Source organism: Castor canadensis, chromosome 6 (genome assembly GCF_047511655.1).
Source record: "Castor canadensis chromosome 6, mCasCan1.hap1v2, whole genome shotgun sequence".
NCBI lineage: Eukaryota > Metazoa > Chordata > Mammalia > Rodentia > Castoridae > Castor > Castor canadensis.
In genome coordinates this window covers 111,217,681-111,232,737 of record NC_133391.1, presented here as the reverse complement: position 1 = coordinate 111,232,737, position 15,057 = coordinate 111,217,681, and the positions used below count along the sequence as shown (strand labels likewise).

Sequence of the window (15,057 nt, the reverse complement as noted above, 5' to 3'; positions counted from 1 at the left end):
GATCAGGGTAAGATGGAATCTTACTGTAGTTTTGACTAGCATTTCCTTTATGGCTAAGGATGTTGAATACTGCTTCATGTATTTATTAGCCATAGTATTTCTTCTTCTGAGAACTGTCTATATATCCATTTATTAATTGGATTACTTGTTCCGCTGTTTAATTTTTTGAACTTTTTGTACATTTTGGGTATTAATCCCTTATCTGCTGAATACCTGGCAAAGATTTTTCTCCCATTCTCTGGGAGAATGTCTCTTGATTCTGGTAAATGATTTTTTTATGTGCATAAACTTTTTAATTTGATGCAGTCCCATTTTGTTAATTCTTGCTCTTCTTTCCTGGGCAATTGGAGTCTAATTCAGAAAATAATTATCTATGCCTGTATCTTCCAGAGTTTTCTCTATTCTTTCCTATAGTAGTTCCAATATTTTACATTAAGATCTTTGACTCATTTAGAGTTGCCTTTTGTACAAGGTGAGAGATGGGGGTCTAGTTTCAGTCTTCTGCACGTACATAGCCAGTATTCTCAGTATCATTAGATGTTTTTAAGCTTCCCTTTCAGGGTAACTTGTTGGCTCACTTATGACAAATAAGGGCTGGTAATATAGCATACACAATGTAAAAACTTTAAGAAGAGGAAAAAATCTATAACCTTTGCAACACTCTAATTCTTAATTTTATTTATTAATGACATAGCCTCATTTTGAGACATGAATACCATACAAAATTACAGAAATTATTTTTGTACATTCAAACAATAAAACCAAGAAAGAGATAGCTTCCAATGAATCCAAAGTAACAAAAATTGATAAAGAATTGGAAAGATTTCTTAGTCTTCTGCTTGTAGTTGATAAATGTTGAAAGATAATAAAGATAAAATAGAAGAAAGATTCTGTATTGAGAATATTTCTAAAGAGTAGTCAATCTCCCATTAGGAGTAAGAAAGTGAAAACTCATGCAAATCATATTTAGGATTCAGGTGGTAGTTTAAAATGTATCATAAATCAGAGATAACATTAAACTACTTAGTACAACCTAGTTAGAGAACTGGTTTGATTTTTACTGGTACTACAATGTTGTTTTTTTAATTTACAAAAGAAAAAAGAGCTGGACTAATAATAATTATGTCCTCCACTCCTCTAGGCAGTAACAAAAGTCATCAAGAACATTCTGATGGCCCAAGTCAACAGCACTTCTATTTATTTTATTTTTTTCAGCTCAAGACTTCTTTTTTATTAGTGCATATTAGTTGTATAAAGGGGGCTCATTGTGATATTTCCATGTATATAATGCGCTTTGATCATATTCACCCCCTCTGTTATTCTTTCTTATCCCTCCTTCTTCCTCTCTTTTTTAAGCAAAATTTTAATAGGTTTCATTATGACATTTTCATATGTGCATACAATGTACTTTGATCACTTTTAGAAAGGCTAAGTCCAAGTGAGAGATTGGGCTGCTGAGAAACACATTTTGCTTGTTCAGATGGTATCTTGAGTTGCAATCTGACCTTATCACAAGCTTAAGCCATAAAAACAAGCCTACAAAAGTGAGAGAAATAGTCCAGCACAGTAAATCCCAATTCAGGATAGCTCATTAACATCACAGTCAATCACATATCCTCATTTGTCCTTTTAAGAAAATTTTTAAATTGGAAGAAATATTCTACTTAGCCTTGAACCATAGTGAGAACGTTGGCTATCTGAATAATTGGTGCCACTTCAATCATTTTTTATCATAATAATCAACCTAAATAAGTAGGTCTCCCTATTTTAAGTTCCTTGTATAACAGTTCTGAATGAGGTAAAAATCTGGAGCTAGACTAGAGAGGATTTAGATAAGCTAGTCCTTTACAACTAAACTAATTAAGAAATCATTCTACAATAAATAGCCATAAATTTTCCACATGCTCCAAGTAAAACTAAGAAAACAACCAGAAGTAGGGTACAGAGCCCTAAAATATAACATTCTCTTTTTTTTGTACTGTCCATAGCTAAGAAAAAAGGTAACACAGATATCAGAGTACAGACCTAATGATGTTAATCTTTTACTTTAAAACTTCCAAAGGCTTCCTTTCACCAAGAAGATAAAGGGAAACTTTTCTAGCATGGTTTATATACAGGACCCAATGCTATCAGCTTATAGAGAGAAAGCTTTCCTAGGAATAGAGACATATATGTGCTTAGGTAGAGAAGAGGAGGAGAGTTTAGGTAGAACGAATATACCACTCAGTAAAGCCCTGAGGACAGAAGCCTCATGGTATATACTGGTAAACTTAAGCTGCTAGATATCACAGAAATCTAAAATATAAAGGAGGAAATAGCAAGCTATTAAAATTATTAAGAACTCTAAGGTGTTCTCAGCAATGGCAAGAAATACATTTTTATTATTTTTATTTTTAAATAACTATAAAATAGTATGTTCTTATATACATATTTTGAAATACATTTAAAATTCCTACAACTAAAGATAAAATTTGCTTCCATCTCTTTAAGACCCCACTCCAAGAGATAACTAGTCTGGCAAATATATTCTTGTAGAACTTTTACTATATTTTACATTCATAAGTATCCACAAAAAACATACATGATTGTTTTATGTTCAGGGGTTCCCATCTAAATGGCATTCTTCAGCTTCTTCTGAAGTCTATCTAAGGAAGTCCAAATAGGTCTAACTTATTCTTTAATGTTATAGAAAATTTACACAATTAACTTAAGCATTCCCCTATATTGGTTACTTAGATAATGAGAATATATTTTTATAGTGCAATTCAGAATTTGGCAACCAAAAAAAAGTGAAGAATAGTTCTAAGAAACACATAAATTCATCTCCAAAATTCAGAAACATTGTTTCTCTTTGGTGAGACTACATTAAGACTGCCCTATTCACAGATTTATTACAGTTTTTACTAAACACAGTCAAAAAACAATAATAAATAAAAATGAAATTTCAAAAACAAAAAAATTAATTTCCCAAGCATGAATTATGCAGTTCAGTTGATTCCAATAACCTCTTTTTCAGTTGTGTTAAAACACTGTGTGATTTGCTAGGTGTTTCTCTGCCCTTAATTTTGTGATAATATGCCTCCCAGAAAGCAAATGGTGCTCCAAAAGTAAGGTAAAAGTTATGGTCATCCTCCCAAGCCAAAGAAATGCATGAAAAGTGCTTAATTTAAGTGATAAAGTGAAAATTTTAGATTTGCTGAAAGGCAGCCTGTCTTTAGTGGAAGTCTTGTGGTATTATGGGAAAAATGAATCAAGCATCTGCAGTAGTCAAGATAAAGAGCATGAAATAAGATCTAGTTTTTGGTGAGCAGTATTAATGTGTACAACAGTAATTTTGTGACAGTAATGTAGTCTATTCCCTGTAGTTTCAAGTTATGGATGCTCAGACCTGCTGTAATACAGTACAGGTAAATTTAAATAATTTTAAATTAAACTGTGCATCCAAGCATTCACAGTTTTTCCTCAAGGGCAGTCTCCTTAGAACCATATACCCAGAGACACCAAGGGTCTACTCTAGTTGTTCAGTTTAACTGACTTCACTTGTAAAATTCAGCCAGGCTAACAATTCAAAGAATCTTCAGTTTAGTATTCTAAATGTAGACAGAAAAAAAAAATCATGGTAAATAACTGTCAAAATGTATAAATGTGCTGAAATTCTAATTCTATTTCTAGCAAATAACACTAAAACAATTTTTATTTTTCATGAAGCCCAGGGCCTATGAATATATATCTAGTTATCTGCTCAATCCATAAACCCATTCAAGTCCAAATACCTGACCTTCTTTAAATAAATTAGCAACATTTGCCATTTGTGATGAAGTTTAATAACCATTGTATCTGATACAATGTTTTGAGAAAATATAGTCTTGGGAGCCCCTGAGGATTCAGCAAGTTGAGCCAATTCAAAATGTCCTTGATACAAGTGTAAGGATCTACATGGTGATGGAAATGCTCTGCACCTTGACTGTGGGAGTGCAGTAGATATGTGAATCCATGCACGTGATAAAATTGTAAAGAAAGTTGTATAGAATTTAATACTCATGCATACACACAAGTACAAGGAAGACTGAGAAAATCTGATCAAGATGGATGAATTTTTTCAGTGCTAACATCACAATTGTAATATTGTAACTATAGTTTTGCAAGATAAAAAAAATGTCCTTGATACAAAAAAGGAGACCAGTAAATCCTTTCATCAAGTTTTATCAAGTTCTCAATTGTGTTAAAATCAAAGGTTTAAATCCCCAGAGCTGGCTTTTATTTCTTTAAAATATATTATAAGCTGGCAGTAGTTAAGAATATTTCTGCAATCTCAATCACTTCCTCTGCAATATCAAACAGAAGATGGTACAAGGTCAAACCCCAAAGTTTTTTAATTAGTGATTTAATGAAACATAAATACACCAAATTTCAATTATTTTGATTTTAATAAATTTTCAACATACTGCTTATATTCTTTCTATGGTAAAACAACAGTTTTGCATATTTTGGCTAAACTTCTCAAATTCCTAATTTACAAAGAGGTCTTACTAACTGATATAAGCTAACTAGAAATAGGACTGTATTTTGTTAACTTATGTGTTTATTTGGTGAGCAAATGAATCTTATAAAAACTATACCTCATGCAAGGTACTATGGACAATGACTTCCCTGCTAAATCCCTAATCTGGTAGAGGCCAAACCAGTCAGATCACTAGACACATGTGATTTCAAGGAGCACTTTCCAAAAGAAATATAAACATGGGCTATTAATAAGAACTACATTTTGTTTTACCCAAATATCCAAAATATTAATCTGATCAAAAATTTAAAAGTATAATAGGGCTAAGGAAAGGGCACTGAGGGGTGATAAGGATCAAAATACACTACACATATATATGAAGATACCATAATAAAACCCACCAAACACTGAAAAAGTGGGGAGGAAGAATAGGGGGAATGAAAATACAATAGAGGGGGTGAATTTGCTCAAGGGACATTGTGCACATGTATAGAATTATCACAATGAAAACCTCTGCTATTATTAATGTATGTTAATTCAAAAATATAATAGAATGATCTTTAAAAAAAAAAACAGTAACAGGGCTGGGGGGTGGCTAGGGGCATGGCTCAAGTGGCTAACAAGCACAAGGACCTGAGTTCAAACTCCAGTTCTGCAAAAAAGAAAATTAAAAGTGTTAGTGATATTTCATATTCTTTGTTTAAAGTAAGCTTTCAAACCGCATTGTATACTTAACATGTATGGCACTTCTCAATTTATTAGCTGTATTTTAAATCCTCCATGTATGGGTAACAGCTACCAAACTAGACAGCATAAACATAGAGGGAAAACCAGAGGCCTTAGAATTAATATAGATAAGGTTTGAACTCTACTTCCATAACTCATTAAGCTATGTGACCAGGAGTTAGTGATGTGTACTTTCTGAGCTCTATTGTTCCAACCAGTAAAACAACAATACTATGATCTGCCTTGGAAATTTCTTTTAAAAATTAGAGATATGTAAAGCACCATGGTACATTATGTGCCTGGCACATAACAGAACTCAATATTCTCACCATCCTTATCATCATAATGTAGGCTGGAAAAGAAAAAGTACTGTTGTAAGAAAGCTTAAATTCAAGTTTAAAAAAGTGAAGGAGAGGCAGAGAATGTTGATGCATGCTTGTAATCGCAGCACTTAGGAAGCTCAAACAGGAGGATGGTGAGTTCAAGTCCAGCCCGGGTTCTATTGCAAGACCCTGTCTCTAAGATAAAGTGAGAGAGAGAGAGAAAAAAGAACTTGAAATAAGATTATCAAAATGTTTTTGAAAACAATCAACTGTTATCTGTATGAAATAAAAGCAGAACAAGCCCACATTTTCCAAAATTGTGAAAAATGCCAAAATAAGATATTGTTAGAACTAGAAGTATGGTGGATGCTTTTATCTAAACCAAATTTTTGCTCAAGCTAAGATTACTTTCTGTTTCTGGGGTGGGAGGTTAGGTAAATGGCTAGAAAGTTAATTAGCAGGTTACTGAGTGGCACAGAAATAGCATTTTGGAATATTAAAAATGCTTATATATAATCCACAAAGACTCTGTTATGCATACTGATAACTAAGCATTAAATATATAATATATATTCACTTTTTTCAAATAATTGTTATAGTATTTTTTATTCATTTATAAAAGATATCAAACTGTAAGGCAGAAAATACATAAAACATACCTCTGATAAAAATGTTTGGGCCGATTTCTGAGCTCCTACATGGAGCAGATATTCATAAACATAGAGTGCTAACCTGGAAAATGAATAAAACATGTATTGAGAAGAGAATACTTAAAATTCATTTTTAAAATAATGCATATCTTTCAAGAGCAAAGATATTTTTAACAGAAAATGAACCCCATACCCTCTCAATGGAAATTTATATATTTATGTTCAGAAAGAACTTAAACTAAAATAGTATAGGATGAAAAGGACACATATATCTTTTTGGAAAGAAATTTGAATTTCTCTCTTGAATCAACTTACTTATCAAAACTTTATTCCCCTTGTTATACTTAACATCATTAATCATTTATAATCCAAAATTAATAATTTACAAATCCTACTTTAAGGTAAAATTACCTTTTATCAATAAAAGAAATGAATTAAGTTGTTGGACTTTTCCAACAACTTTATGTACTTTTGGTGAATATTAATACAATCCCTAGCTTTTTGTAGAACCATATGCCAAAACTTGTGTTGAATATCCATTTTAACATTTATTTTGCAACCTTTCCTTATTCAAATTTAGGTGATTGTTAGACCAATTAGTATTTTTACTTATAAAGCATTCAAATTCACAGCAGACCATAATATTACATAAACTTTAAAGATAATACAATATGTTAAGCATGTGGGTGCCTACAAATATAGAATATTGAGTGTGCAATATATACTTATACTTCTCTCATTATCTTGTGAATTCAAAATGTTTAAGCTATGCCATGTGGCTCAATTTTAGTTGAGCTGTTAAAATATTATTCATAAACCCAAATTAGTGTGAGGCAGTATTTTTAATGGCAGCTTGGATGGATGCCCAGGTAGCTCACAACAGTTCAGCTTCTGCTACACTACTATGTTTACCAATATTGAACCAGGTTTATAGTAAACAATACAATGTAACAATAACCACAGTTCTGTATAGCTGAACCACTTCTCTTGCCAAGGAAATTTTTGATTGTTAAAGATTGATGGCATTTGCAAAAGTGATAATGTTCTTCATTTTCATGAAAACATATGATGCATCTGCCACAAAAAAAAGGAAAATCTGTGTAAATCAAGTTTTTCTGTCCATTTAGTTCCTTCCCCATTCCAAAACTGCCAAATACTTAAAATGAGAATTATTTTATAGTTACTAAGCACCTTGAGAAAGTAGACATCTGATAAGGTTATTCAGAGATAAAAAGGTGTATTATTGACAGTGAATATGTATAAATATGAATATAATTTATAAATCTTAAATTAAAATTTATATTTAAAAATATAAATTAATTTAGAAGCATCTAGTCTCTTCAAATGGAATAACACTTCCTAGATCAGTGCTTCTCAACTCTCTTCCCCACCTTAACACATGGGAGGGATATAAAAGCTCCTTTCAGTTAGCCATACCTCACAGTAGAAGTGTGGCTCATCCCCAAAGTACATTACAAAGGATACAGGAATTGGGATATTCCTAGTTTCAAACAAACATTCTTGCTGATAATCTTAACATCCATTCTTCAAATATACCCTGCCTCTCTGCTGACCACTCCCAAAGCTATCATATTGAGATATATGATATACCAATCACTGACCATGATGGCAAATTTTACTTTGAAAAGGAAGAAGTGTGAAAGTGTGTGAAATCTCCCTCAATAGACTGTGAAGACTCAAAATTGCCTGCCAATGGCAGTCCTCCCACCCCTACAGCCTAAGAGAGAAGAAACATAGTCTCAGGTAATCCTTTGTGGCTTAATAAAATCTTGGGGCCAAAGCCAAACCAATGGTATACGTGAGGCAAGAGATGGAGTGTATGTCAAAGGCTGAATGGTAAGAATGTTCTACTAAGTTTGGGGAAATTGAACGTAAAAGGCAAATGAAGCAGGATCACCAGGATGGGCCTCTGGAGAAGAGAATAAACCTCAGAAAAGTAAGGGCAGAGTACAACAGCTGCTGTGTCCAAAAGTTGTATTTAAAATAAACCCCATTCCATAAAGCCAAGATAAGATATTTCCTTATAATTTTGTAATCTCTTCTTTGTAATAATAAAGACACTAATATATTTTTTCTATTTTCCTAATTAATTAAATAGCAAAAAGGCTAATTAAAATTAAAAGAAATTGTACAGAGAGAGGTTTCATTGTGACTCCAATATTTTAGTTTTAGTTTTGTTTTGGGGTTTTTTTGACAGAACTGGGGATTGAACTCAGGGCTTCACACTTGCTGGGCAGATGATCTACCACTTGAGCCACTCCACTAGCCCATAACTCCAATATTTTAATCATCATCTCTGTACATAGAATTTGTAGATACTATCTGCTTATTCCTATCTTCTTTCCCAAGTTACAAACCAGTCTCTCCAAATTACTTTTTTAAGCTTCTAACAAGATGTTTATCTCTTAAATTGACCAAGTTCAACATGTGATTCACCTTTGCCATTTGCTTTTTTGGTACCTGTGTTCAACATAAACAAAACACAATTTCTGTGAGTCTCAGTTTCCTCATTTGTCAAATGAGAAGAATAATAGCTTCCTTTTATTGTTGAAATGATTAGCAAATACAGTGAATAGTAACAATTATTATTATAATTTCAGCTAGTTCACATCCAGTAATATATTACCAAGTCATATAATGGATTCTAATGCCACAATTTCTCCCCATTTGACATGCCTTTCTGTCCCACTTCCTGTTCCTGAGGAATCTCACACAGTGATATTAGGAGCTGTTAGCTTCAGATACTGTGTACTTTCCCTTAGCTCCCCTCAATAAAGGGATGGAAACCATGAATAAGAATGTCCAGAGAGGAATTCCAAGATGGCGGCTAGAGGGAGGAAGCAGAAAGTGTGCCTTCTTAAGTGAAATCTTGGAGAGATGCTGGAGTCACACCTTGCAGGCAAGGCCACCAAGAAGAGGCAAAACATTGACTCCTCCACACCTCCTGGCTGCACAGAGAATCGCCACTTCATGCTAAACAGAGAAACCAGGAGGGCCCCCGGGCCGCCAGACACCCGCGCCCAGACAGCTTGGGAAGACACGGACAACTTTTGTTCGAATTTATGTTTCCCCTTTGATGAGACAACTACAGAACAACATCTGAGGCACCATCTCCAGGATTGGAGGCTGAGGGACAAACACCAAAATTATTAAGACTGAAACTTCATTGCAATTGAACTTGGAGATTTTTATTTTTATTTTGTATTATTTTATTTCATTTATATATTTTTTCTTTCATTTACTTATTTTTTATTTTTATTCTGACCTTTATTCTTTTCATTTTTTATTTCCAATCCTCTCTCTGTCTCTCTAATGCCTTTTCACCTTAGATTGATTAGTACACTGTCTCTCCCTGTTTATATCTTTGAAACTTTTTTATTTGTTTCTTTGTTTTATTTTTTTTTCTACTTATTTGATTTTCCCTTTTCCTTTACCTTCTTTGCTTTCCGTCCCCTCTCACCCTTCCATTCTAAATATCACTAGTGCTATTATTATAAGCCAGAAAATATTTAATTGCACACAGTACAGGGATAATAACAACACAAAGGCAATGACAGGAAGACAGAAAAGACAGGGAAACCAGTTTCCCCACAGCAAAAAATTAGTACAGGAACCAGACGGAAATGAAGAAAACAGATACTCAGATCCAGACTCCAAAAAAATGAAGATAAACTATGCCAAAGAAACCTAATGAAGCCCACAAGAATAATTTAAAAGAAGACATACTATAGGTAATCAATGAGAATTTTATAGAGATGATAATGGATAGGGTCAACCAAAATGTACAGGAGACACTCAAGAAATTCCAAGACAACAAAAATAGAGAATTTGAAAAAGCAAAAGAAGAAATAAAGGAAACCATAGAAGCACTGTATAAACACAAAAGTGAAACAGAGAACATGATTAATAAAGAGATAAATGAACTTAGGACAAAAAATAGACAGCATTAAAGAGGAAATAACCCAGGATATGGAAAACCTCAGAAAAAAGAACGAAACAGAATTGCAAAACAAAACAAAAGGACAATCCAGCAGAATAGAATAAACAGAAGACAAAATCTCAGAACTTGAAGATGAAATGGTAATTAAAGGAAAAACCGAAGAACTATTAATTAAATAACTCAAGACCTGTGAAAAGAAAATGCAAGAACTCACTGCCTCCATCAAAACCAAACTTGAGAATCATGGGCATCGAAGAAGGAGAAGAGGTGCAAGCAAAGGGAATGCGTAATATATTCAACAAAATAATAAAAGAAAATTTCCCAAAGCTAGAGAAAGATATTCCCATATAGATGCAAGAGGTCTCCAGAACACCAAACAGAACAGATCAAAATAGAACTACCCCACAACATATCATCATTAAAACAACTTCAGAAACTAGGGAAAGAATATTGAAGGCTGTAAGGGAGAAAAAACAAATGACATACAAAGCTAAACCCATCAAAATCACAGCAGACTTCTGAACAAAAACTTTAAAAGCAAGAAGAGCGTGGGGTGAGATCTTCCAGGTACTGAATGAAAATAACTTCAACCCAAGGATACTCTACCCAGCAAAACTATCATTCAAAATAGATGGAGCAATAAAAGTCTTCCATGATAAGGAGAAACTAAAACAATATATGACCACAAAGACACCACTACAAAAGATTCTTCAAGGGATTCTGCACACAGAAAGTGAAACCCAACATAACCATGAAAGGACAGGCAGCACTAAACTACAGGAAAAGAAAAAGCAAGAAAGTAGACAGTAACCTCAACTTAGGGACAACCTTCAAACAAATAAGACAACTAAATGACAAGAATCCCCACATACCTATCAGTACTAACACTTAATGTTAACGGACTTAATTCACCCATCAAAAGGCAGCGCTTGAAGAAATGGATTAAAAAGGAAGCGCCAACAATTTGTTGCTTACAGGAAACCGATCTCACCAACAGAAATAAGCATAGGCTTAGGATGAAAGGCTGGAAGAAGATTTACCAAGCCAATGGCTTCCCAAAACAGGCAGGAGTAGCAATACTTATCTCTGACAAAGTAGAGTTCAAACGTACATTGACCAAATGAGATAAAGAAGGACATTCCATAGTAATAAAAGGGGAAAGAGACCAAAAGGAAATAACAATTATCAACCTGTATGCACCCAATGTCAACGCACCCAATTTCAACAAACATACCCTGAAAGACCTTAAAGCATATATTAACTCCAACACAGTGGTCGTGGGAAACTTTAACACCACATTATCATCAATAGATAGGTCATCCAAACAAAAAATCAATAAAGAAATCCAAGATTTAAAATATACAATAGATCAAATGGACCTACTCGACTTCTACAGAACATTTCATCCAACTTCTACACAATATACATTCTTCTCAGCAGCCCATGGAACCTTCTCCAAAATAGAGCATATCCTAGGGCACAAAGCAAGTCTCAGCAAATATAAGAAAATAGAAATTATACCATGCATACCATCTGACCACAATGCAATAAAACTAGAACTCAACAACAAAAGTAAAGACAAAAAACATGCAAACAGCTGGAAACTAAATAACTCATTACTTAATGAACAATGGGTCATTGATGAAATAAAAGAGGAAATTAAAAAGTTCCTGGAAGTCAATGAAAATGAAAACACAACCTACTGGAACCTATGGGACACAGCTAAGGCAGTCCTGAGAGGAAAGTTTATAGCCATGAGTGCATATATTAAAAAGACTGAAAGATCCCAAATCAATGACCTAATGATACATCTCAAACTCTAGAAAAACAAGAACAAGCAAATCCCAAAACAAATAGGAGAGAAATAATAAAAATAAGAGCTGAAATCAATGAAATAGAAACCAAAAAAACCATACAAAGTATTAATGAAACAAAAAGTTGGTTCTTTGAAAAAATAAACAAGATCGACAGACCCTGGCAAACCTGACTGAAATGAGGAGAGAAAAACCCCAAATTAGTAGAATCAGGAATGCAAAAGGGGAGATAACAACAAACACCATGGAAGTCCAGGAAAACATCAGAGACTACTTTGAGAACCTATATTCAAATAAATTTGAAAATCTTAAAGAAATGGACAGATTTCTAGATACATATGATCATCCAAAACTGAACCAAGAAGTTCTATAACCTGAATAGATCTACAACACAAAATGAAATTGAAGCATAAATCAAGAGTCTCCCCAAAAAGAAAAGTCCAGGACCTGATGGATTCACTGCTGAATTCTAACAGACCTTTAAAGAAGAACTGATACCAACCCTCCTTAAACTGTTCCATGAAAGAGAAAGGGAAGGAAAACTGCCTAACACATTTTATGAAGCCAGTATTACACTTATCCCATAACCAGGCAAAGACACCTCCAAAAAGGAGAACGATAGGCCAATCTCCTTAATGAACATTCATGCAAAAATCCTCAATAAAATAATGGCAAAATGAATTCAACAACATCAAAAAGATCATTCACCACAACCAAGTAGGCTTCATCCCAGGGATGCAGGGGTGGTCCAACATACGAAAATTAATAAACATAATAAACCACATTAACAGAAGCAAAGACAAAAAACCACTTGATCATCTCAATAGATGCAGAAAAAGCCTTTGATAAGATCCAACACCATTTCATGGTAAAAGCTCTAAGAAAACTAGGAATACAGGGAAAGTACCTCAACATTATAAAAGGTGTATATGACAAACCTACAGCCAACATTATACTTAGCGGGGAAAAACTGAAACCATTCCCTCTAAAATCAGGAACCAGACAAGGAAGCCCACTATCTCCACTCCTATTCAACATAGTACTGGAATTCCTAGCCAGAGTAATTAGGCAAGAAGAAGGAATAAAAGGAATACAAATAGGTAAAGAAACTGTCAAAATATCCCTATTTGCAGATGATATGATCCTATACCTTAAAGACCCAAAAAACTCTACTCAGAAGCTTCTAGACATCATCAATAGCTACAGGAAGATAGCAGGATATAAAATCAACATAGAAAAATCACTAGCATTTCTATACACTAAAAATGACAAACTGAGAAAGAATATATGAAAACAATTCCATTTACAATAGCCTCAAAAAAATCAAATACCTAGGTGTAAACCTAACAAAAGATGTGAACGAACTCTACAAGGAAAACTATAAACTTCTGAAGAAAGAGACTGAGGAAGGCTATAGAAAGTGGAGAGATCTCCCGGGCTCATGGATTGGTAGAATCAACATAGTAAAAATGTTTATACTCCCAAAAGTAATCTACATGTTTAATGCAATTCCCATCAAAATTCCAATGACATTCATTAAAGAGATTGAAAAATCTACTGTGAAATTTATATGGAAACACAAGCGGCCACGAATAGCCAAGTCAATACTCAGTCAAAAGAACAATGCTGGAGGTATCATGATACTGACTTCAAACTATATTACAAAGCAGTAACACTAAAAACAGCATGGTACTGGCACAAAAACAGACATGAACCAGTGGAACAGAATAGAGGACCCAGATATAAAGCCACACAACGATAACCAACTTGTCTTTGACAAAGGTGCTAAAAATATACGTTGGAGAAAAAGCAGCTTCTTCACCAAAAACTGTTGGGAAAACTGGTTAGCAGTCTGCAAAAAACTGAAGCTAGATCCATGTATATCACTCTATAACAATATTAACTCAAAATGGATCAAGAATCTTAATATCAGACCACAAACTCTAACGTTGATACAGGAATGAGTAGGAAATACTCTGGAGTTAGTAGGTATAGGTTAGAACTTTCTCAACAGAACAACAGCAGCATAGCAACTAAGAGATAGCATAGATAAATGGGACTTCATAAAACTAAAAAGCTTCTGTTCATCAAAAGAAATGGTCTCTAAACTGAAGAGAACACCCACAGAGTGGGAGAAAATATTTGCCAGCTACACATCAGACAAAGGACTGATAACCAGAATATACAGGGAACTTATAAAACTAAATTCTCCCAAAAGTAATGAAGCAATAAAGAAATGGGCAAGTGAACTAAACAGAACTTTCTCAAAAGAAGAAATTCAAATGGACAAAAAACACATGAAAAAATGCTCTCCATCTCTAGCAATAAAGGAAATGCAAATTAAAACCACATTAAGATTCCACCTCACCCCTGTTAGAATAGCCATCATTAGCAACACCACCAACAACAGGTGTTGGTGAGGATGCAGGGAAAAAGGAACCCTCTTACACTGCTGGTGGGAATGTAAACTAGCACAACCACTCTGGAAAAAAATTTGAAGGCTACTTAAAAAGCTAGACATTGATCTACCATTTGATCCAGCAATACCACTCTTGGGGATATACCCAAAAGACTGTGACACAGGTTACTCCAGAGGCACTTGCATACCCATGTTTATTGCAGCACTATTCACAATAGCCAAGTTATGGAAACAGCCAAGATGCCCCAGCACTGATGAATGGATTAAGAAAATGTGGTATCTATACACAATGGAATTTTATGCAGCCATGAAGAAGAATGAAATGTTATCATTCGCTGGTAAATGGATGGAATTGGAGAACATCATTCTGAGTGAGGTTAGCCTGGCCCAAAAGACCAAAAATCGTATGTTCTCCCTCATATGCGGACATTAGACCAAGGGCAAACACAACAAGGGGATTGGACTTTGAGCACATGATAAAAGCGAGAGCACACAAGGGAGGTGTGAGGATAGGTAAGACACCTAAAAAATTAGCATTTGTTGCCCTCAACGCAGAGAAACTAAAGCAGATACCTTAAAAGCAACTGAGGCCAATAGGAGAAGGGGACCAGGAACTAGAGAAAAGGTTAGATCAAAAAGAATTAACCTAGAAGGTAACACACA

The 15,057-nt window shown here is 34.1% G+C and overlaps 1 protein-coding gene across 17 annotated transcripts in view; it reads right to left on the bottom strand.

Annotated features, from left to right (window-relative positions):
* The window catches only part of Ssbp2 (single stranded DNA binding protein 2), a 358,415-nt gene that overhangs the window by 223,843 nt on the left and 119,515 nt on the right, over positions 1-15,057 (bottom strand). For 13 of the 17 annotated variants that reach the window (XM_074077176.1, XM_074077179.1, XM_074077181.1 and 10 more), the window contains one exon: positions 6,210-6,282. The exons of 2 other annotated variants lie outside the window; for them this stretch is intronic. In XM_074077176.1, coding sequence (XP_073933277.1) covers positions 6,210-6,282 — 73 coding nt within the window. Of the gene's footprint in view, positions 1-2,581; positions 2,646-6,209; positions 6,283-15,057 lie in introns of all 17 variants that reach the window. 2 more of the 17 variants (XM_074077184.1, XM_074077185.1) reach the window with 1 other exon arrangement.